General features: G+C 33.7%; 3 protein-coding genes across 4 annotated transcripts in view; 2 read left to right on the top strand and 1 right to left on the bottom strand.

Moving 5' to 3' along the window:
* The first annotated feature begins 2,235 nt into the window (after positions 1-2,235).
* Positions 2,236-5,683, top strand: LOC128884866 (uncharacterized). The gene is made up of 5 exons (XM_054138525.1): positions 2,236-2,474; positions 2,980-3,093; positions 3,349-3,474; positions 3,927-4,037; positions 5,346-5,683. Exons 1-5 carry the CDS (start codon positions 2,392-2,394, stop codon positions 5,347-5,349), a joined length of 438 nt encoding a protein of 145 aa, XP_053994500.1. The 5' UTR covers positions 2,236-2,391; the 3' UTR covers positions 5,350-5,683.
* Positions 5,684-8,563: 2,880 nt separating this feature from the next.
* On the top strand, positions 8,564-17,139 carry LOC128885124 (protein son of sevenless). The gene is made up of 20 exons (XM_054138953.1): positions 8,564-9,055; positions 10,348-10,611; positions 10,699-10,782; positions 10,855-10,935; positions 11,064-11,213; positions 11,286-11,494; positions 11,571-11,754; positions 11,840-12,086; positions 12,184-12,408; positions 12,483-12,846; positions 12,935-13,124; positions 13,209-13,445; positions 13,521-13,676; positions 13,763-13,945; positions 14,023-14,140; positions 14,201-14,490; positions 14,566-14,791; positions 15,033-15,358; positions 15,484-15,736; positions 15,816-17,139. Exons 1-20 carry the CDS (start codon positions 8,948-8,950, stop codon positions 15,905-15,907), a joined length of 3,987 nt encoding a protein of 1,328 aa, XP_053994928.1. The 5' UTR covers positions 8,564-8,947; the 3' UTR covers positions 15,908-17,139.
* Positions 16,695-22,597, bottom strand: part of LOC128885125 (anoctamin-4) — a 19,873-nt gene continuing 13,970 nt past the window's right edge. For both annotated transcript variants that reach the window (XM_054138954.1, XM_054138955.1), the window contains exons 13-16: positions 21,645-21,954; positions 20,376-20,581; positions 19,885-20,175; positions 16,695-18,954 (exon numbers count right to left, since the gene is read on the bottom strand). In XM_054138954.1, coding sequence (XP_053994929.1) covers positions 18,643-18,954; positions 19,885-20,175; positions 20,376-20,581; positions 21,645-21,954 — 1,119 coding nt within the window. In that variant the 3' untranslated portion in view covers positions 16,695-18,642. The remainder of the gene's footprint in view (positions 18,955-19,884; positions 20,176-20,375; positions 20,582-21,644; positions 21,955-22,597) is intronic.

Raw genomic sequence — 22,597 nt, 5'->3', positions numbered from 1 at the left:
ATTCAACGTATCTCCGTTTTATATCGGTTCGACCAATTTGCAGCAGTCAGAGCTCAGAATGCAAACCTGATACGGAAGGATCACCCAACTTCATTTTCATTTACACTATTACAATTAAATTTTAACAACCCTACTCTATTTGAAGAAGTTGGTCATTTCAATAAATTTCAAAAATGTCATGTCAGAGAATTCAAAATTAAACTGTCTCAGACATTATGATTTTGAAATTGAAAATACGAGAAAATTGGCTTTGTACCTTAAGAATGGTATGTCAAAAACACATCAAATTTGTTAAGATGATTTCTATGCATGGGGAATTGATGTTATTCAACTTTCGAACGAATTCTACATACATGCATGTGTTTATATACACATTTACAGTGGGTGTAGAATGTATTCGTACACCGATCAATTTCCCAAAACACTTTTGTGTGAAATTGTAGTTTATTAACTTCTTTTTTTGTAATCAATGATATTTTACATATTATCGGAAGTATCTAAGGTAGATATAGTCCAAACAACATTTACTAGTTTATATAATTTGTGAAATTAACAAAAAAATGCGAAAAGTAGGAAAAAGTATAGAAGCAATAAGTATTTGTACGATTCTTATGACGTACCATTTACAGTAGAGTTTGTAACGTAAACACATTAGTTTATTGCTCCGTAAGAATTAGAAAACATCAAATTTCCAGTAAACTACTTTTAAAAATGGTTCTAATAGAGGAATGGAAAAAGATCCCACTTCTTATTAACTTCTAATTAATAATTTAGTTAATTTAACACTTACAATAGTTGCAATAATTTTAAAATCAAAAAGAAATCCCACGAAGGAAATATTATATACTTGTAAATTAATGTAAATTTCTTTTTTTTTACTGAAGTTTTAAAAATTAAACAGTTGTGCGAATACTTATTGTTTCAATATTTCTATCGATTAATTGTTTTTCTTTTTGTTAATTTCGTAACTTACATAAATAGCTATTTTTTTTTTGTAATCTATCTATTCTAGAGATTTTTCCGAGAATATGTAGAATGTCATTGTTTATAAAAATTAAGTTGATAAATTACAATTTTACATAGTTTTTTTGGAAATTGATCGGTGTACGGATACTTTCTACACCCACTGTAGACGTGACAACATATGAGAACTTGATTAAATTAATTAAAAAAATGAACGAACTGGTAAGAAAATATTAGCACGAGGGCTGCATATTTTCCTGTACAAATAAAAGTAGCAAATTTTAATAAAACTAAATAAAGCAATATCCATTTTATTTTTCTTAACAGTTAAAATATTCGTTACTACAAACGTGTCGTCACTTCAATAAAAATACACTCTGCGTATTGTGCATTACTCGTAATAACACCCTTGCTTCGTCACAGAGGATAGCGAATTGCGAAAGTGAGCGCTGAACACACCCACTGTAAAGAAAAGTTTAAGAAAAAAGCGTGATACGACAATCATTTGCCACAGCTATCATATCGGAACGTTCTTTCGTCAATCGATGAAACTGTTGAATTCCTGGCCACGAATACACTTTTGCACGTTTGCTCTCCTATCGCAGAGAGCAATTAATGAGGGAAACTTAAAGGAGTACCTAGCACGGTCCCAAGAAAGGTGCATATTTGTGAATTTTTTGGTGACAAACGGAACATTATCTGTTTCAGGGTATTCGAAAGAACGTTTCTTAATGCATGTGTCGCAATTTTTGTATTTAAAGATATCTTAAATTAACAAAGCTACTGCGTTGTAGTTAATGCTGTCGAGCCATATTTGCGAAAAAATAATTTTGCAACGGTCCAAATCTGCACCTTATACGTTTCTCACATATAAAAAGAACTAGGCTAATTCAAAATAGTTTTGAACGTTCTTTCGAATAGTTCAAAACTTATTACCAGAAAACGTTCCGTTCGTCCACATAAAATTCCCAAACAAAACATTCACCTTTCTTCGAACCGTTCTAGGAAGTTCTTCCCCCTTCGAACCAACTAATTAATTATTGTCCCATGGTCGAGTGGCCAGGTCGATGCGCCTCCGTTGCGTCAACGATAGAATCGGCAATTCAGAGAATTAAATTACGATACGATAGACGAATTTATCGAACTCATGCTCTCGTGCATTAAAAAACGAAACGTGCTGCCAGCGATATCACGAAAGAGGGTGTAGAAGCAACGTCAGTTAGGCTTTTAAGTGGGGAGGATGTTCCTCCGAGACGAATATATACGCGTACCAGGCCGTGTTGACTTACAGTTCCAAGTAGAACGACACGAAGACAACTTCTTGTGATATCTACTTCCGAAACCCAAGAAAGTTTCAAGAGTTTATTTCGGTTTTGATTTTTCTATTTTTTATTTTCGACCGTAAAACTCACGTGTGCTTACGCAAACATGAAGTCCTGGATCAAAATCGTATCGCTGTTCACACTATTTTATCTGTCCACGATCGTTTCTGCTCGCCCTGGCTACGGAAGGTTTGTACACATTTTGATTTGATCTTTTGAGTGACCTCTTCCTGTTTGATTAGTTTTTTATCGGAAAGGATCTGTTTTTTGCTTATATCAATTAATTGAAAATTTTAATATCCAACGACAATTTGCATTTTCCTAATCGTTGGGTGCTTGATACCAAGAAAACATTCAACCTTGAGATAAAAAGTTAGAAGCTACTTCAAATTAATTTTTTATTGCTAAATATCAATCAAATCAGCTAAAACTGATTTTATAGATTGATATTAAAAAACTGTTAGATGAAAGTTGATACTAATCAATCTGAGAGTTACGAGCTTTAAACTTTTAAAGTTTACAAACTAGCTGGCTGCTGGCTGAATGTAACTTTTTACTTAACTCTAATTTCTAAGCTATTTTCGTAACTGTATTATTCTAATTTAAAATCATTCTCCATCGTATCAGACAATAATTTTATAGGAATTCTTTCTACATAAATTATTAAATGCAGTTTTATTTTTTCTTTCAACAGATTCACGAATGAGAATCAAATTGGCGCTCACGATGCTGTGTTGAATTTCGCGAGAACAGGAGAAGATGATTTAGCAGGGAAAATGAACGAAGAATTATTAGGAGTGGTTAATGAGTGAGTAATTTTACTCAACTACGGATTTTAAGTATTTATGATACACGCGAATACGTAACCATAAGTTATATGCACTTATGTGAAACAAAACGTTAATATTATTATACCAATTAATAGAGTATATTTTACATATATTATGTACATTTTGCACGAATGCATAAAATCCACAGTCTACTTATGACTTTCTTTATCACAGTTTGTAGAATGAAATAGAAGTAAGTATTATTTATAATAAAATTTGTGTCGCAAATGCAGGCGGCAGAAACGATTATCGGATCAAAGGCGAGCAGAATTAGAGACTCTGATGGCCCTCTCAAAAATGACTGGAAAATTACACCCCACAGTGATGAGGAGTGGCCGACAGTTGGACATATCGAAAATGTGAGTGTCGAAATTGATTATTTATTTCAAAACGATGAAGTAAATGCTCCACTCGTCGTTTCAACCATCATTGTCTTGAATGATACTAAAAATTTTAGGTATTACTTCAAGGCTACATTATAATATGACGAAATAAAGCATTTTTTTTTAAGCATTTAAATATTTTTCATTTTTTAGTAAGTCTCACGATACCTGTTGATTTACTCAATACTGTTATATTACCTTTGATTGTGTTTATACAATTTTCAACAATGTATTCAATTACTTATTTGCATTTTCAACGCATTGTAGAGTCTAAAATCATGATTAGAGTACTGTGAAATAATACTATTTACAAACTGTTAATAATTATGTCAATGAAATAAATTAAAAACGTAATCGTCAATATCGATATTAAATGCATTTACATTTTAGGCACTTGTTCTCTAACTGTCGCTTACTTTATGCTTCAGTGGCCGCAGGAAACGTTCCGTGTTCGATATGAACATGAAGAATCTGCGAAAACTCTTCCGACTCTCGGGACAACTCGGCTACAAAGGAAACGCGGCTTATCCTGTTGTTAGGTATGCAAACTTAAATTATACGTCACTTTAATTACCATACGTTTATCGAATCTTGCAACTGTAAGACTACATGCACCAGATACTAAACGCTAGAAATTCAAATTGTTGGGTGTTCATAGTGTACAGCTCGATGATAGTGAAATTCAACTTTCGTCAAATTCGAATTTTGCAATTCAATTCAATTTAATTTGATTTAAATCATCACGTTAAATTAATTTAAATTTCTTCCTTGAAAGAATGCATATTCGTTTGGACTTTCAAATCCAAATTGGATATTGCATGTCCAAGACTAGATGAACATTCTATTAAAGTAAGGAGGAAAACAGAGGTTTATTCGTATCTCTCTATTTGAGTTTTCCATAAAAAAAAGACAAGAATATAGTCATTTAATATTAACAAATAAAAAATAAGAAGGTGGAAGTAATATGATCTGGTCGAATCCTTTTCTTTTTGCCACAATTGAATCTTGTGTTCTCTATCACATTAAATTATTTTTCAATACATGTAATTAAAATAATTATATTCCCGTTCATATCGCAATCTTTCGAATTCTAAAGACGACTCGATTGTAACAACCGACCTCTAAAAAATAAATAAAATACGCGCTCGCGAAACTGAGGATTTCCCCGAGCACACCACTTTTCCGATACTCAACCAGAAGATACGCAGATATTTCTCGAGCGTTTCGGTAACAGGATAAAATAAAAACAGACAGAACTTTTTCGTTGTTGATCACGTGCACCGACTTTGATGACGCGTTCAATGTCCTATCAGCGCGCGTACTTGGTTGCAAATTGCTGCGTCAAGAGATATCCGATCGATCATCGAAAAAATCTTGGCGAACTGCGCCGTGGCGCTTATCCGTTTCCGAGAGTTTCGTTTTACTCTGTCATTTTTCCTTCTATCTCTATTTTTTTTTCATTTTTCATCGAAAAAAACCCACAGCGAACGATGCCAAGAGTTTCGATTCATCATTTCTTCTTCTTTCTTCTAATTTGTCCTTCGAGACCGATAAGATCGTAATAAAAAAAAAGCTCGAAATTAGCGACGCGCACGCGTACACCAAGGAGAAGCGTGTAAGTGATGTAAGACGAAAATAAAGTTACTCCAGCCGTCTTATCTCGGTTGTGTCGCAATTACATTGATTCACATCGGAAATAATTCGCCGACGACGAGACTGATTAAGACACGCCGGTGGCACGCGAAGCGTTCGAGGACGATGCACGAAGTCTCTTTAAGTCTTTTTCTCTTGCAAAGAAATCTTTGTAGACACTTAATTAACATAATGTTACTCATTTGTGTTTACAGTTGAAGCTTTGGGGCAGTATAGAAGACATGGACGTTAATTTTATTTGCCAAATGAGGTACACTATAAATCAAAAAAGGATGGACCCTGGAATGAAGAAGAAAAAAAGGAATCTCGTTCGGTGTACCAGTTCCTCACACGAAACTATCGACGGATCGTGAATTAAGTGTTTCAATGAAAATCACTATTACACGACAACTCCTAATGCATTCTACAACAACGACAACTACAATCACTCGACTTATTTATTTAACGCGAACGAAAGTTCTGAAAATTATATTGTCAGATATTTGTATCTATTTCTCATCAAATTCATCAAATAAATTATTTATTTATCACATCATGATATTTTTCTTGGCGCTTCCTAATTTAATATCCAGGAACCTCTTACCTAATTTCCTTAGTGTAATTGTCTAATTTACCGTTATTGGATGATGAACAAATAATATAGGAACAATAAATAGTTATATTAATGAATTATCAACGATAATGATGTATAAAGTAACAATGGAACTTCTTACATTTAATAAATGGATTATTTAAAAAAAAAAAACCTCTTCGGAATTCATTACTAAAGTAAAAATAATAGTTATGTAGGAGTGTGATATATAATACGAGGGTAAGCGTGTGAGTGTATACGTGAATGTAACGGTTGCGTGGTTACGCGGTGTGATTTGTTATTTATAATAATTCGGAGTTCGGTTCGGTCGAGACAGTTGTAAAAGTCAGACAATAAAGTATACGTTGTCAAACTGCAAATCGTTTAAAAGTCAGTTGATTCCTACACTTAATAAAGAGCTACAGTATAAAAATGTCATAATTACTGATAGAGAACATAAAGCTCGATTGAAAAAATACGTATCACAAATCATTTTCTAAACACGATTATTTTTAGTATGTAACTTATATAAATTATTAAAAAGAAAATGAAAAAAATATTGTCAATGTAATGTAATGTACTTATTCGGTCTTAAATATTAATTAACCCTACGGATCTGTAATTTTCTTTCAAATGAAACATAATACTGATCGATCTATTATACTATACCGAAAAAGGATAAATATTGTCAATTTTTTTTGTCATTGATAAAAAATATCTTTTTTTTTTTATTGATAAGCGCTTCGACCCTTCTCGGGTCCATATACACTAATATTACACGTACAGAGAATTTACAGAGTACATAACCTTAAAGCTTAATATAGTATACATGTCTAATCATTGAGCTCTATCCTAACTGGAGTGTGAACTCCTGTAGGAAGAAGTAGAGGCGACGGAGGTCCAAGAGAAATGCAAAATGGGTGGTTCCGGTATTATCCTATAGCAAATTTATTTGTAGAGGGGGAACAAACGTACGCCGTAACACAATCTACCCGAGCATTGTAGACCTAAAGCATTACAAAGCTGTAATAATTCTCTTTTCAGATTCTTTTCCGCATAAAATTGGACAAATACAATATAAATTGAATTGTGAGAAATAATAAAATTTAGCTCTATACCAAATTGTATATATTTGTATGATCTAAATTATGGTATGTAAATTATGTATACTATTTCATTATTATGTCATTATTATTAATGTTTCTATCGTTTTATATATAAATAAAAAGGAAATAAAGTTCAAATCTGTACATAATTAATCTGTAAATAATTCTTAGTGCCGCGAAATTCAAACAAAGAGGAGTCTGTTCTCCCTCCACACATAAATTTGCTATAGGATAGTACCACCGGAATCATTCATCTTGCATCTCTCTCGGACCGGCTTCTCTCTCGCAGTTCACACTCCAGTTAGGATAGAGCTCAATGTCTAATACACAGTCAAGTGACGCTTAGTTAGGTAAAAGTATAACAAGAAATATGTACAATAATAATATAAAAATAAATTGTTTAAAATATATGTCATATGATTCAGTCTTATGAGTCGTATAAGGCACTTCTGAAGGTGTTGATGGTGTTTAAATGTTGATTCCATTGATTTGTAGAAATGCTGATACAATTTTTATTATGTTGGTGTTGTTGCTCTGCAGAATTGCTTCTATTTTTTGAAGCGATGGGTATCCCAGTTTCTGAAGTTGGCTTAGCATTTTTATACGACTGTCTGTGTAGAGCGGGGAGTCCCAAAGAATTTGATTCAAATCTTGGTAGTCTGCCTCACATTGGCATTCACTGCTGTTTTTGATTCCTACTCTCGCTAAAGATGCTGCTAGGTTGTACTAGTTAAGAGATAATGTACCTGGATAATTTTTTATTATGATACCATGGTTTTTGTTTGTTTTCATAGTATGTGTTAAAGTATAGTGTTCTTTTGAGATTGGCTTCGGTTTGTATGTGGTTGTGGGTGTCCTCCCACATCTGTCTTTTCCAGATGCTGTTTAAATCGTTGAAGGATATTTTTTCTAGTTGGTTTACATCTTGATAGGTTGCTTCTTTAGCAAGAGTGTCAGGTTGTTCGTTATATATCGTCAATTTTGTGAGAAACTATGGTATCGCCATCTAGCGGTGAAGCTAGAACTAAAATTCGAACATTTAGAGCCTCTAGTGACGAAAACCTGAACTATTTTCGGAGTTTGGTCAGCGCCTCTATCGAGAAAACGCCCAAGTTTGTCCGCGAATAGTTCCTCTTTTAGCTGCTAGATGGTACCATTAACTAAAGTTAAAAAAAAAATTCAGTTCTATAACAATTTCAATTTACAAGATAGTAATTTTAGAATGAGATGATTGCTTACCACATAAACATATGCGCATTTAAACTACTTTTTTATTAAAATTAGTTAATGGCACCATCTAGTAGTGAAAAGAGAAACTATTCGAGGACAAATTTGGGTGTTTTCCCGATAGAGGCGCTATATTATTTGTCCAGCGTCCAAAATGATAAATTATACAATTACATTACAGAAATTAGGTAACAGATTCCTGAATATTAAATAAGGAAGTGCCAAGAAAAATATCATGATGTGATAAATAAATAATTTGATGAATTGAATGAAAAATAGATACAAACATCTGACAATATGATTTTCAAAACTTTCGTTCACGTTAAATAAATAAGTCGAGTGATTGTAGTTGTCGTTGTTGTAGAATGCATTAGGAGTTGTCGTGTAATAGTGATTTTCAATGAAAGAAATTTTGAAAAACCTCTCGAGAGGATCGATCGATAGTTTGGCCCGCGAGATATCTCGAAGCTCGCGAATATCTCGCCGCGATGATACTATCGCAGTTATCGATCGATGCGAGTCGCGCAATGGTATCCTTTGATAGTAGTGGTGTTAGCACTGGGTTCTGACAAAAATTCGAGTAAAAGGGCGTGTAAAATGCACAAACGGCATAACTCGGGGACTCTCGAGTTGGTCTCGGAAATGCTTCCAAGAATAATAAGTGTTAGAGGTGCTAGGATATCGAAGGAATACAACCGAGTGGCTTAGCCGTCGCATTACATAGAGATGTCTGCAAGAAAAACGGACTGACGGACAGACAGACGTCTCTGTCAAGTTTTTGTGATTCCCGACGAAATGGTCATTGTAAATATCGGGAACTCTCCGGAGCCTGTTCTCTAGCTAGTGCGCGTTATTCTCTCGGGTGCGTGATACCTCGTACCAGAGCATTGAGATGTTTTCGTCGACGGCGTCAGTGGTGGGCGAGCCGTCAGGCTACGACTTTCAGAAAGAGGAGAACGCCGCCAAGTGGAAGGGAGTGTTTGTCAACTCCCTGCGCAAGGTATCTTCCACTTCGGGTTAATACTTTCCTAACGAATTTCCACGAGGTCCTGTTCCACCTAACATCTCCCGATGGCATCGATCTGGCTTTTCACCGATATATCGTACATTGTCATTGTCGTACGATGCGCGTGCAACAACACACGTACAGTGAATTTAAAAAGTATTCGTACAGCGAGCAATTTCAGAAGAAACACTTTGTACAGGCCCTTTGTTAATAAACTTTTGTTACAGAAACTATTTGTATGTATATCTTGAAACATCTAGAAAAATTTGATATTTAAAAAAAAAAAACTGATACTGGTATCTTTTGTAGAAGTATGTAAGAGAATTTAGTAAGTGGCAGAGACATTTACCTAATGTCTATACAATTGTCTATACAATTGCTGGTTTTTTAAACGTTAGAGAAAATCATATATCAAATTAATATTTGTGGGATTCCTTCTTGGTCTTACAACTTGAATCTTTCTTAGAATCGAATGATCCAAATTAAACGCTAGACAAAAGCAGTCCTTTCTGTTGAAACAGTGGATCCTAGCCAATAATGTCTTGTTAATATTCTTCTATTATTAATAAGTAAGAGCTGTACAAATATTTTTTACATATTATTTATTTCTATAAATTCTTAAATTCTTCTGAATATTCTTATAAATATCTTTATTTTTTTTCAAACTTGTTACTCTATCCATTTTCAATACATAGATAAATTGTTTGTGTTATAAAAGTTGTTTATAAACAAAGCTGTACATAGTTTCTCCTAAACTTACATTCTGAATAAATACCTTTAATGCTCACTGTGTGTATCTTTTAAATAACTATGAAATTTATTGTGCGAATGACAAAACTACATGTCACTCTATATGTAACAAAATTTGTGATACATGATCAAACACTGAAATTAAATTTCTAACAAATACCAATTCCTATTTGTATTGCTCCTTATCATCAATCCTTACCTGTATTTGAATTCTATTTTTCTTTATAATTAATTCAACAATTTTTCAAATGAAGTAAGTATTTTGTTTTTCTTCGTTATTATGAAAACCATTCATACAAATGGTGTACAATACATGTAATAAGAAAATAGATAAAGTAAAAAATAATTAAATGGTTATGCAGTACACAAAATGCGATAGATCTGTCTGAATTGCTTGTTGTTGAGTAATAATCTTTATCTATTATAATACTTCCTTAAACAATAGATTGTGTTTTTAATATAGAAATAGAATATTCAGTTTGTCTTTCCTTGTAACAATAGTTGTCATATTTTAAGTAACAATTAATACTAAATAGGTACTGGAGCAAGTACATCCTAGTCTTGAAGCACGACAAGATGCCTTAGACTATGTTGAGAGTTTGATCTTAAGGCTATTGGGTATGCTTTGCGGTCATCCTCCTCCGCATACACCTCAGGATGTGGAAGAAAGAGTAAGACGTACGTTTCCTACTCCCATCGATAGATGGGCACTTCGAGACGCAAGGGATGCCTTGGAAAAAGGAAAAAAGAAATCACCGCTAGTTCTTCCAGTTGATAAAATTCATCAACTACTACAAAAAGTAATTACAGTTAACTGATTTTATTATATGCACATTTTCTACATATTTATTGAGGGATAACATAATTCTATATTGCTGTATTTACAGGAAGTATTACAGCAGAAAATTGATTTACAAGTTAGTCTTTTTGTGGTAGGAGTCTTGGAATATATCTCTGCAGATATTTTAAAGGTTAGTAAAAGTTACTATGAATACATCAAAATTTTCTGACAGGAATTATGTTTAAGGTCATTTTCTTTTCAGCTAGCTGGAAACTATGTCAAGAATATACGCCATGTAGAAATATCTTGCGAAGACATAAGAGTTGCAATGTGTGCAGATATGGTAACATATCACTTTCAAAAATCTTGTAGTTATATGTTTGTAACAATAAAGTTCTCAAAATCATAATGGTATATTTATTTTTTAATTCGCAAATAAAAGAGTATTTTTAATTAATAATTTATTAACAGGTATTAATGGACTTGTTTTATCAAGATGACTACGCAGAAGGTCCACAAAGTGGTTTAGGTGCAGTTGTTTCTCAGACTTACGAAGAATCTGTCCGGGATCTCATACACGACGAACGTCACTATTTGCGTGATCTACATATGATCATTAAGGTGGGGTAATTATTAAACTTAACGAAACATATTATTAAATAATTTCATAAAATTATTTTGTTATCAAAATAGGTATTTCGGGAAGAAATTGCAAAGTTAACGCAAGATAGAACTGAACTGGAAACACTTTTCAGTAATATAATGGATATTTATGAAGTTACTGTAACATTACTTGGTAGTTTAGAAGACATAATGGAAATTACAGAGGAAAAACAAACGCCTACGGTTGGCTCCTGTTTTGAAGAGCTTGCAGAAGCAGCAGAATTTGATGTTTATATAAAGTACAAAACTGTTAAATAATTATATAGATATACATGTTTCTCCTCAAATATAACTTAATTGTAATCATAACATTAGGTATGCAAAAGACATTAACGGTCCAGCTAGTCGAGAAGTTTTAACAAATTTATTATCGAGACCTGAAGCCAGCACGGCATTACGCGCAGCAGGACAAGGATTTAAAGAAGCTGTCAAATATTATTTGCCAAAACTTTTACTACAACCGATATGGCATTGTTTTTTGTACTTTGACTATATAAAGGTACTCTTTCGATACATTTATGTATACATATTATTTTAATCAATGAACGTCTATTAATTCAGCAATTCGATGTCACTTTATACAGGTATTACACAAACGTACACCAAATATAGAAGATAGTGAAACTTTGGAACAAGTACAAGGTCTTTTAAGACCACTGCAGATGGAACTGGTACAATCTATGGCGAGTCTTCCAAAAAAAGATACAGGCCTGCGAATGCAGAGTAGAGCAAGAAGGCAAGCGGCATTAGAGAAAACTAGCGAATTAGAAAAAACTGTTGACGGTTGGGATCAACGAGACGTTGGACAATGTTGTAACGAATTTATACGAGGTATGAAAAATGATAGATCTTAGCTACATCTAATCTTGATATTATAGCTTGATAAGTGTGATAAATATTACATTGTTATATTGTTCACCTTGTGTAGAGGATATGTTGGGAAAAGTGAGTAACGGAAGAAGATTAACGGAGCGGAAGGCTCTTCTTTTCGATGGTTTATTAGTCCTTTGTAAACCCAGTGGTGGCAAACGAGTTAGCGTTACCGTGGCAGCGGTTGGTGTGGTGGGTCATCCGCCGCACCAAGGTGAACTGCGATTAAAGGAAAGATTTTTTATTAGAAAAGTTGATATTATTGATAGGGAGGATACCGAGGGTACGTTAAAACCGAATTTTTAAGATTAAAAAGATTCAAATCGTTCGTGTAAATAAATGTGATTATTTTTTCAGAATTAAAAAATGCCTTTGAAATTGCACCAAGGGACCACCCTAATGTTATTCTTGTTGCCAAATCCGTCGAAGATAAAAATAGCTGGATGGCGGATCTTGTAATGTTGAATACAAAGAGTATGTTAGAAAGAACTTTGGACAGTATACTTTTGGACGAAGAAAGAAAGCATCCATTAAGATTACCTCCACCACATTTATATAAATTTACCGATCAGGATGGCCCGGAGAATATTGTTTTGGAGGCCAGAGAAAACGGAGGTGTTCCATTAATTAAGGGTGCAACTTTGATTAAATTGGTAGAGAGATTAACTTATCATATATATGCTGACCCAGCTTTTGTACGAACATTCCTTACTACTTATAGGTTCGTGAGTTCATGTACTCGGTATTTGCCTATTGAAAACTGAATTTCGATTATATTTTTAAACATTTGATTATATTTTGTTTCTTAGGAGTTTTTGCTCACCTCAGGAACTATTGACTTTGTTAATCGAACGATTTGACATACCAGATCCTTCATTAGTTTATGGTGACGAGGAAAAACCTGGTTGTAAAACAACTGCAAGGGAAGATTGGAAGAGATATAGAAAAGAATTTTGTCAACCTGTGCAATTCAGAGTTTTAAATGTTTTGAGGCACTGGGTTCGTAATGTTTTAATATTTTTTAATTTTAAATATCCTGACACCTAAACTTTTTAATATTTATTTACATCTTATTCGAATTAGGTCGATCACCATTTTTATGATTTTGAACGTGATAGAAATCTTTTGGAAAGGTTACAATTATTTCTAGACACTGTAAGCGGAAAGTCAATGAGAAAATGGGTGGATTCAGTAATAAAAATTGTACAGAGAAAATGTGAACCCTCGGAACAACGACCTATAACTTTTAGCTTCGAACGATCTCCACCACCTATCGAGTGGCACCTAAAAGTTCCTGAAGAAGAATGGGGAATACTAACCGTAAGATTTATGAATTCAATTAATATTACTTACGTCGTGAAGATAATTAAATAAATAATTTCTTATAAATTGCAGTTACATCCAATTGAACTAGCAAGACAATTAACTCTCTTAGAGTTCGAATTGAACAGAACTGTAAAACCTTCTGAACTCGTAGGGTCAGTATGGACTAAGAAAGATAAAGAAAAATCATCTCCAAACTTACTAAAAATGATAAAGCACACGACAAACGTAAGTTATATTCCAAGGTTTAACCAAACCTGTATTTGATATAGTGTATTAAATAAAAAAAATAGTTATCATTGTTTTATTTATAGTTCACTCGATGGCTTGAAAAAACAATAGTGGAAGCTGAAAATCTAGAAGAACGCGTAGCGATTGTGTCACGTGCAATCGAAATTATGATGGTGTTTCAAGATCTTAATAACTTTAATGGTGTACTAGCAATTGTTAGCGCTATGGGATCTGCATCTGTATTTAGATTAAAGTTCACTTTTCAAGTACGTTCCATAATATTATTTTATACATTTTCAATTAATTGAAGCAAAGTGAATTATAAATTTGATTATATTTACAGCAAATACCGGCACGATTGGAAAAAGCCCTCGAAGAAGCACGAGAACTGAATAATGGTCACTTCCGAAAATATCAAGAAAAATTACGATCCATAAATCCACCATGTGTACCATTCTTTGGTAAGTAATAAAAAAAAACGAAGTGCTGAAACAACCGTTACCGATTACTTCCCCTTTTAGGTATGTACCTGACCAATATTCTGCACATTGAGGAAGGGAACCCGGATTATCTACCAGGAAGTCCGGAACTTATAAACTTTAGCAAGCGGCGGAAAGTAGCGGAAATAACCGGTGAAATTCAACAGTATCAAAATCAACCGTATTGTCTTTCAGTGGAGCCTAGGATAAGACACTTCATTGAGAACTTGTCACCCTTCGATCCTAATATGAAAGACGCAGATATAAGCAATTATTTGTACAATAAAAGCTTAGAAGTAGAACCGAGGGGGTGTAGACAACCACCCAGAGTCGTAAGTTGTACTTGAATTATCACAGATTATAGAACATAATTAGATTGTATTATTTGCTGTTTCTTATCTTTACAGCCCCGTAAATGGCCAGACTTGAACTTAAAATCGCCGGGCATTAAAGCTAGAAGTTTAAGCGGCAAGTTACCAGCTCCATTGCAAGCTGTAGCCTCCAGTGTAAGGTTACACGATCCTCCACCGGAAGCACCTCCCCCAGAACTACCGGAAACTCCTCCGCACGCCTCACACATCACAGTTTCTCACATAGGTGACCACAGTGTCTTTGCGCCTGTCTTATTGGGTGGTACGTGTTTAACAATGTCAAATTGTATAGAAATTAATGACATATATATATATAAGGCTTGTGGTTCGAGCTTTAAGGGGTCTAGAGCTCGATACTCGAAGCTTGTTCCAACAGAACTAATAGAAATAGTGGGCCGCTTTTTCTTAAACTTTTACTTTCGTGGACGAATAAACAGAAAAGTTTTATTTCGTTGCGGAATGTGCTTGCATAGGATAGTAGATGCACTTTACTGTTAATACAGGTACAGGTCCACCTCCAGGTTCACCAGGTCCTCTTACCATGTCGGGACTTCCAATCAGCTCACCGGGTAGCAGTCCTCAATTGGTATCTCCTGGTCATTTACCTATCCCGCATCATCACCATCAACATAGTCACTTCGGTTTCAATTCCGGTACAATCGGTGTAATGGGAGTTCTGACTGGTATGCCATCGTCGGGTGGAAGCCCTGGTGCCGCGATGCCACCTCCGCCATCTCCCAGCCACGTACCTTCCAGTCAACCTCCGCCACCTTTGCCACCTAGATCTCATAGAAAACGGGAGAGTTCCATAAGCGAGTCACCGCAACAAGTGAGTTTTACCATACTCTATATCAGTGTTTTAGATATAAATACGAAATTAGATCTTGATACATGTGTTTATACAATTTTAACTCTGCGTAACCTGTGAAATGCTATTTATAATTGGATGCACAGGCAAGACAAGCTCCAAACGCGCCAATACTTCCCCCAAGAGATGGCACGTCTCCGCCACCATTACCGCCCCGAAGAGACTTTCCCCCAGTAACTTTACCGCCTCGACTTCCTACGTTGAATCCAAGTACCTCGTCGCTGCTTGCAAGGCGGTATTCCACGTTGGAAAGCACGTGTTCGAACACCGTTCATCCACGGAGACACATGTCTTTCAACGGGCCCAGTTCTACAAAACTACCACCTACGCAACCTAATGGTATACATTTCAATGCGTTTAAATTTAAATAAAATTCACATGTTTCTATTTTTTATTTTCATTGAGCATTGTATTTCAGGATCGGTAACGCCACGATTACCACCAAAACCATTACCGGGACGTCCACCTACCACCATGTTTAATTTCAATGCTCCTCCTGGACCTAGTTAAGTGTTACATCTTCCTACCTCTAACCTAAATTAAAACACGTCTTTTGGAAATCGAGATTTAGTCCACTCAGGAGGATTAGTCGAATCGACTGTTATAATTGTCCAATAGGGCTGACAATGTAAATTTACGCTGCTGTGTTATTGTTTGTTTGTTTGTTTTTTCACAAGAGAAAACGATTTTTTTGACGGATTTCTCCGAGTCTTCATGTTAATATATTTACTGCAATTTATTAGCCGACACTTGAAACACGCATAATCAGTAAATATATTAATACACAAAATGTAATAAAAACGTTCTCGAGGCACGGCCCGTGTGTGATGAGATGCTGTTACATTCCTGTTTACAATTTCTCTTTTAATACGTGTGACTCTACTTTTATTGAAAATTTATTTTTCGAAAGAATATAGAATGTTTTAACACATATAGTATATTTTTAGACATTTTTTTATGACGTGAATATATAGTAGATATAAGGCCTTACATCATATGCAATTGAATAACTTGTTTCAAACTATTTATCTCGAAAGATATCTAAAGAAATTTGTACAGAACGCCTAAAAAGCGGTACGTTAACATTTGTTGTTCAAATGCGTAAAATATTTTTATAAGTTGACGCAATGAACAAAGATTTGTTTGATGAATTTACACATTTGAGTCTCCTATGTCGCTGCATGGTGCACAGCCGTTTTACTACGTTTACGGGTAAAATGGAAAAAGAGCATTTATCTGATAAATTTTGTAAATCACATCTAACGTATTGTTGGTGAAAGTACTGAGTCGTGGAAGGTAATAACGTAATGATATTTTATTCTGCGAGATTTCCTAAAATTATCAACGCAACTTTAATGCAAAAGCAATAATATTACGAGTGTGTGTCTTATAACACAACAGACTGTTACAAATTACTCGCATGTAACTTATAGAAAACTAAAATAACGTATACGAAGTTCTTCCTCATTTTTCAAGTCGCACATGATCAAAATTGTTTTTTTATAATTTGACTTTTAACGTATACAACAGTTTATTTTTAATGATGACATAAGTCTGTTTTATGGTAGGATAAAAAACACTTTTACAAATGAGGAATGTAGAATACATTTCATCGCAGCTATTTGCCAAATTATGGATAAAAAAATTTGGTGGCCACGAGGTCCGAAGAGATCTGACTGAATGGGCTATGTATCGATTTCGGTCGCCTGAAAGGTCTCCTTTTCTTTAAAATCCCTGTCTATCCCTCAACACAACTGTGATACACTTTTAGATTTTAAAAGGAAGCAGAAGATGCAAGAAAGTGCAGTATGGAATGAATCATAGGCCAATATACATATAGAATTATACATATAAATTGAATCAATAGCAAAGAAGTAAATATGTACATGTATATTATTATAAATATATTCTATAGTAATTATTGTAATAATGTCAAGCGTAAGACGGAAAATGAAATATTGAAATTATGTACAATAAAGAGTATATTGTGTAAATTTAAGAAAATTTTTCACCCTTTCCCATGTATTAGAATTTTTGCTTTAAGAAAAAAGAAAACTAAAAGAATTGGAATGTATATTTTTAATATTTGAAAAATAATAAAAATATCAGTAACACTTTCATTTTTTTAACAAAGTATCTATTGGTATTTTTATGTAATACGTGTATTTATACAAGATATTAAATGTCTATTAATCTAAAAACATTCACACAGTTGGTATGACATAAAATGACAATACAATGCAATTCTATACTTAATATATTGAAAAACTAAATTAATGACTTTTATACATTTATCACATTTCCAATAATTAACGAGATTCATTATAATATCTGAATGCTTAATATACTGAGTTTAATAAATAAATAGTTATTTTTGATGTCTAGATCATGTTATTGATATTGAAATATATTTGATGTAATATTTCTTGGTATAACATGTTCTTTTTACATATATATAGCAAAACCTTTAATAATAGAAAATTACTTAACAAAAAATACAACACTAGATGAACATACAATTATTGATTGAAATGCAAAGCTCAAATTTCTTCATATATTAATTAATATTTAAGAGCTAAGAGATCCAACAGTTAGGAACAGCAAACTTCAACCAACACTATTTACAGCTACATCAATAACATTTTTATCTATGAACAATTTACATAAAACTTTTCTTTATAAAATAAATTACATGCTTTAAACATTGTAAGAGAAGCTTACTCTAAGTTAATACTGTTACTGTTTGTGTCATGAATCACTCACACAGTACCGATTGTATGCTTTAAATTGTTAACATCTTTGTAAGTAGTTATCATGTACAGAAACTGTATACTACTTAAATAAACTTCAAAGTACATTTGGCATTTATTACCTAATTTAAATTACTTTAATTCCACTGTGGCTTACTCAAATAAGCATTATGTTACACATGTTTCTGAAATATCACAATTATTGATTCGTACATATTTAAAATTTGTACTAGATATTTTAATATTAGTATAAGTACAGAGTATGCAACAAGACATTTAAGAAGTCATAGTAATTATATACTTTACTATGCTATCATGACTTCAACAGCCTTACAGTATATTTGCTTCTTTTGAAGTTGTAATCTATAGTGGCCATAATGGTATAAAGTACATAATCACAGAAGTCATTTCATGAATAATTAATGTTTCGAAAATGTTAAGTGGACTTGTCAAGAATGGAATGTGACTGTTAAATCTGGAATAATTAGGTATAAATTATGTAACTTCCCATACAGTTGAACCATCGCTGTTTCTGTTAACTCTAGAACCTAAGTCGACGTGAGCATCCAAACCATCGCTTAATTTGCTGAAACGTCTCGCCCAGCTACCCCTGCCTCCACCTCCGGTTCTACCAATACTTCCGGCTTCTCTGAGCATCGACAGGATGTCATCTTCATCTTCTCTTCCTTTCAAACCTTTCTCGTACTTTGCCTCCTGAGCAAGTAATCGCTCTCGTTGTAGTTGAGTAGATAAAGAATGAGGCACTGCTGGTATCACGTAACTCATTATTCCAGTTAGGGCAAACACCTGAGCATTGATACAAAAATTTAATGTCCATAATAATAAAAATCTTAAAAGAATTTACAAATTGAATATAAAAGAATGTAAACATTAATTCAAATTTACGCGCTCATTTTTACGGAATAGAATATAGTATCGTCATCTAGGAGAAAAATCCTCAAGTTTGTTGTGGAATAGTTTTTTTACCATGTCGATAAATGTAAGTATATAGTTTTATGTATAATATATAATTATTTATGTGGAAAACGAGATTAAATTGAGGAATTGTTACTATTAAGGAATGGATCTATCAATATTAGCTCTTTTAAATTAAATTTTTACATCTAATTTGCCAAAAGTTATTAGTGGCGCCATCTAGCCACAATAGAGAGAAACTATTCCACGACAAACTTGAGCGCTTAACTAATAGATGGCGCAACTTATTTTGTTCCTTAAAAAACGCGCGTAAATTTGAATACATCTTTACGTTATAAACACATACATATGAATTTACATATCTAAACTTCATTATTTTAAATCAGTTATAAACTAAAATAAATCTACTCTCCATGCAAATTCCTAAAAGATACATAGTCTTGTAGCAGGACTAGTTGTCGTTAACAAAACAAACAAAAAATCAAACATATTCCATACCACTTATGTTTTATTAAATACGAATATTCTAGAGTCACTTTTAGAAAATCCTTTACGATTAACATCATACAAAATTCTTTATTCTTTAGAACATTTTATCTAACATATTGTTACTCTTTGTTTCTTCGATATATTTTTAATTGTATCATTTTATTTAATATTTACAGACGTATTCCTATTGCAATCGTCAATTCATGACTTATTTTTTTTTTAAGTAGTCGAGTTCAGGAGTAAATAAAAATTGTAATTCGTAAATATATTTAACTACGTTGAAAGAAAAGTTTACGGAATTCTAAAACTCACAATATGCTCGAAAACGACGACGAACGCTAATCGCGCTGCGAAGACATGCCAATATTGAGGACTAAGTCCGTACGGATCGGTCGGATGGTCTGGCCCGTTTCTGTATCCTCTGTATTGACACGTTTCCGGATGTTCTCCGTCTATGTCGCTCTTCATATCTTCCTGATAATCCGACGTGTTGAATTCCGATAGAGAACTGTCGATGTAGCCGACCAGATCTTTCGTTGGCGAATAAACGATCGCGTACACGCTTCGTGGAATGAAATCTGACGTGTAAGCAATAACGAATGCCTGCAAAGAATAGATTTATCATCCTTAACATTATCTAATCTAAATTTAAATTATGAACTATTTTAATTTTTTAAGGAAACAGTTTATTTAGTGATGCGCACGAGACGATACAAATCTTGATTTCGTCTCGATCTCGTCTCGTGCGCATCAGTACTTGTATTCTAATAACATTCTCGTCACTGCATATATTTATTACGTACATTTGACACTACCGCGACGTAAGTTACTCCCCTAAGTATGCCATACCAGGCACCGATATCTTCCACTCTCTCAGCTAATGGTCTCCTCGCCTCTTTCACCATTTTGTAAGCGTCCAAACGTATCTCCGCTATATTATTTAACAACGCGAACAGCGGTGCTAATGGAAACGCAGCGACAAACAGCGTCACAAATCCATACTGCAGTACTGCGTACAAAAATGTAAGATTTCGTCGAATATTAATACACGTTCTTTAATTCTTCATACTATTAAAATAATTTTATACTTTAAAATACAGAAAGTTCCATTTGAACAAATTAATTCGTTTTTTAAATTTCCCTCGCTACTTCATTACAGAACAAAATTATTTACGCCTTGTAATGTCACCCTTTAGATCAAATAACTTTAGTAATAATTATTTTTCCAACAGCTTCATCTCATCATGAAATACTTAAGGGGGGAGTCTGGTCCAGTTAATGTATTTTTCTAATGCATATAATTTCCAGATATAATTAATTTTTGTTATTGAAACTTTTTTTACATATAAAGAGACGTTCAAACAAGAAAATTTGTGTAGATATAGTAGTCGCAAGAAAAGGATTCGGTCAAAATGGCGGGACGCATAGCTCATTGAATTTTTATCCGATTCACTTGATTCAACGCTTAAATTGAAGGTAATTAAGTTTATATGCTTATGAACCTCGACTCTTAATGAATTATTATTATTATAGCATACAATTATTGCAAAATAACGGCCGACATGTATCGTTCATTTTCATGTTTTTTGCCACCGTTTTTGCAATTAACAATTTTTTTTTGCAAATTGAGGTTCATACTCATTTTACGTACCTATTAAAGAAAAAAAATTTCTGATTGTACCTATCAGATGTTTTCCCAGGGCTTCACGTATCCCACCGTTTTGACCTTTCCTTTCGACTACTATATCTATATATGTATACATCCAAATTAAATCTACACAGTGAAATTTTCTTCTTTGAACCTCTCTTTATATGTAAAAAATGTTTCAATAACAAAAATTAATTATATCTGGAAATTATATGCATTAGAAAAATACATAAGCTGGACCAGACTCCCCGCTTAAATTGCAATAATTCTGCTTGAAATAAAACACCCTATGTAAAACACGTTACGCGCTACATCCACCTCAAATTTTGATCAATTTTATTTTACTTTGCATGTTTAAACGATCTCAGTTCAGATTTTCTTCAAGTCCTGTATAAAAGATGCAGAAGAATTGAATCATGCTTACTCATTTCCAAATATTCGTCGAACAGAGCTAGCCTGCCAGGATCTTGCAATTGATAATCCTTTTCCCAGGAAGTGTACGTTCTGTCGTGATTTTTCGTGGCGGCGACGTGACTTCTTTTACGCCACCAGTTCCACAGCTTCGGTGACAATATCTCGACGAAATTGTTGAAGCATTGTTTGCCCACCATTATGATAGCGAGCTGTATGCAAACCTCCGACAAACAACCAGCTGGATCGCAAACGTCTGTTTTTATCCGCGCGAACTCGGAGGACCTCGCCTCTGCATCTCCTGGATGGACGAAGAATCTTCCCTGTAAATCAATTTATTAAATCACATTTAGCAATTCATAGTAATTTTGAGCAAGCTTTTGTATAGGGTGCGCCAGAAATAACTCCCATATTTTAAAAAACGATTGAAAAAAAGTGATACAAGATACCACCAGAAACTTTTTATTTCTTAAATCTAGATATAAAAAAGTTTTTGTTACTTTATGTTTTAAAAATTATGTCGTCCAAATGGTGACCTTTACGGACGATACACACTTGGAGTCGTTTTTGAAAGTTCCATCACTCTCGCTAGCATTTCGGGGGAAATTCTTTCAATTTCCTCTTGGATCAGGGCCGGCGTGACCTTTTGCGGGGCCGGGTTCGCAAATTTTGCGGGGCCTGAATTTACATTCAAATCTTACACTTAAATTTTACAACGAGAAATTATTTATTTACAAATGCTATATATTTTTTATAAGACGAATATTAAATAATAATACTTTGATGATTTTTGTCACTCCTTTCAATTTAATCATCGCTACTAAAAAAATGTCTTGCATCTCAGCAAAAATTGCTTCCATTTGTTAATGGTATCATCAGTCTGTAAAACGTTAATCAAAATCGGTACCTTTTGATTCAGTAATTTTCGTAGACCGCGGGGCCTTTTAAAACGCGGGACCCGGTTCC

The sequence above is a fragment of the Hylaeus volcanicus genome, chromosome 2 (genome assembly GCF_026283585.1).
Source record: "Hylaeus volcanicus isolate JK05 chromosome 2, UHH_iyHylVolc1.0_haploid, whole genome shotgun sequence".
NCBI classification, from domain to species: Eukaryota; Metazoa; Arthropoda; class Insecta; order Hymenoptera; family Colletidae; genus Hylaeus; species Hylaeus volcanicus.
The sequence above is the reverse complement of the archived record's forward strand: the minus strand, read 5'-3'. Positions and strand labels throughout refer to the sequence as shown.

What these genes read in the sequence shown, in the direction of transcription:
- LOC128884866 (XM_054138525.1), top strand. Translation starts at nt 2,392, where the DNA reads ATGAAGTCCTGGATCAAAATCGTATCGCTGTTCACACTATTTTATCTG. An exon ending in GCTCGCCCTGGCTACGGAAG is followed by an intron (nt 2,475 to 2,979) that starts GTTTGTACACAT and finishes TTCTTTCAACAG; the next exon opens with ATTCACGAATGAGAATCAAA. An exon ending in CAGTTGGACATATCGAAAAT is followed by an intron (nt 3,475 to 3,926) that starts GTGAGTGTCGAA and finishes TTTATGCTTCAG; the next exon opens with TGGCCGCAGGAAACGTTCCG.
- LOC128885124 (XM_054138953.1), top strand. Translation starts at nt 8,948, where the DNA reads ATGTTTTCGTCGACGGCGTCAGTGGTGGGCGAGCCGTCAGGCTACGAC. An exon ending in TTCATCAACTACTACAAAAA is followed by an intron (nt 10,612 to 10,698) that starts GTAATTACAGTT and finishes CTGTATTTACAG; the next exon opens with GAAGTATTACAGCAGAAAAT. An exon ending in TTGCAATGTGTGCAGATATG is followed by an intron (nt 10,936 to 11,063) that starts GTAACATATCAC and finishes ATTTATTAACAG; the next exon opens with GTATTAATGGACTTGTTTTA.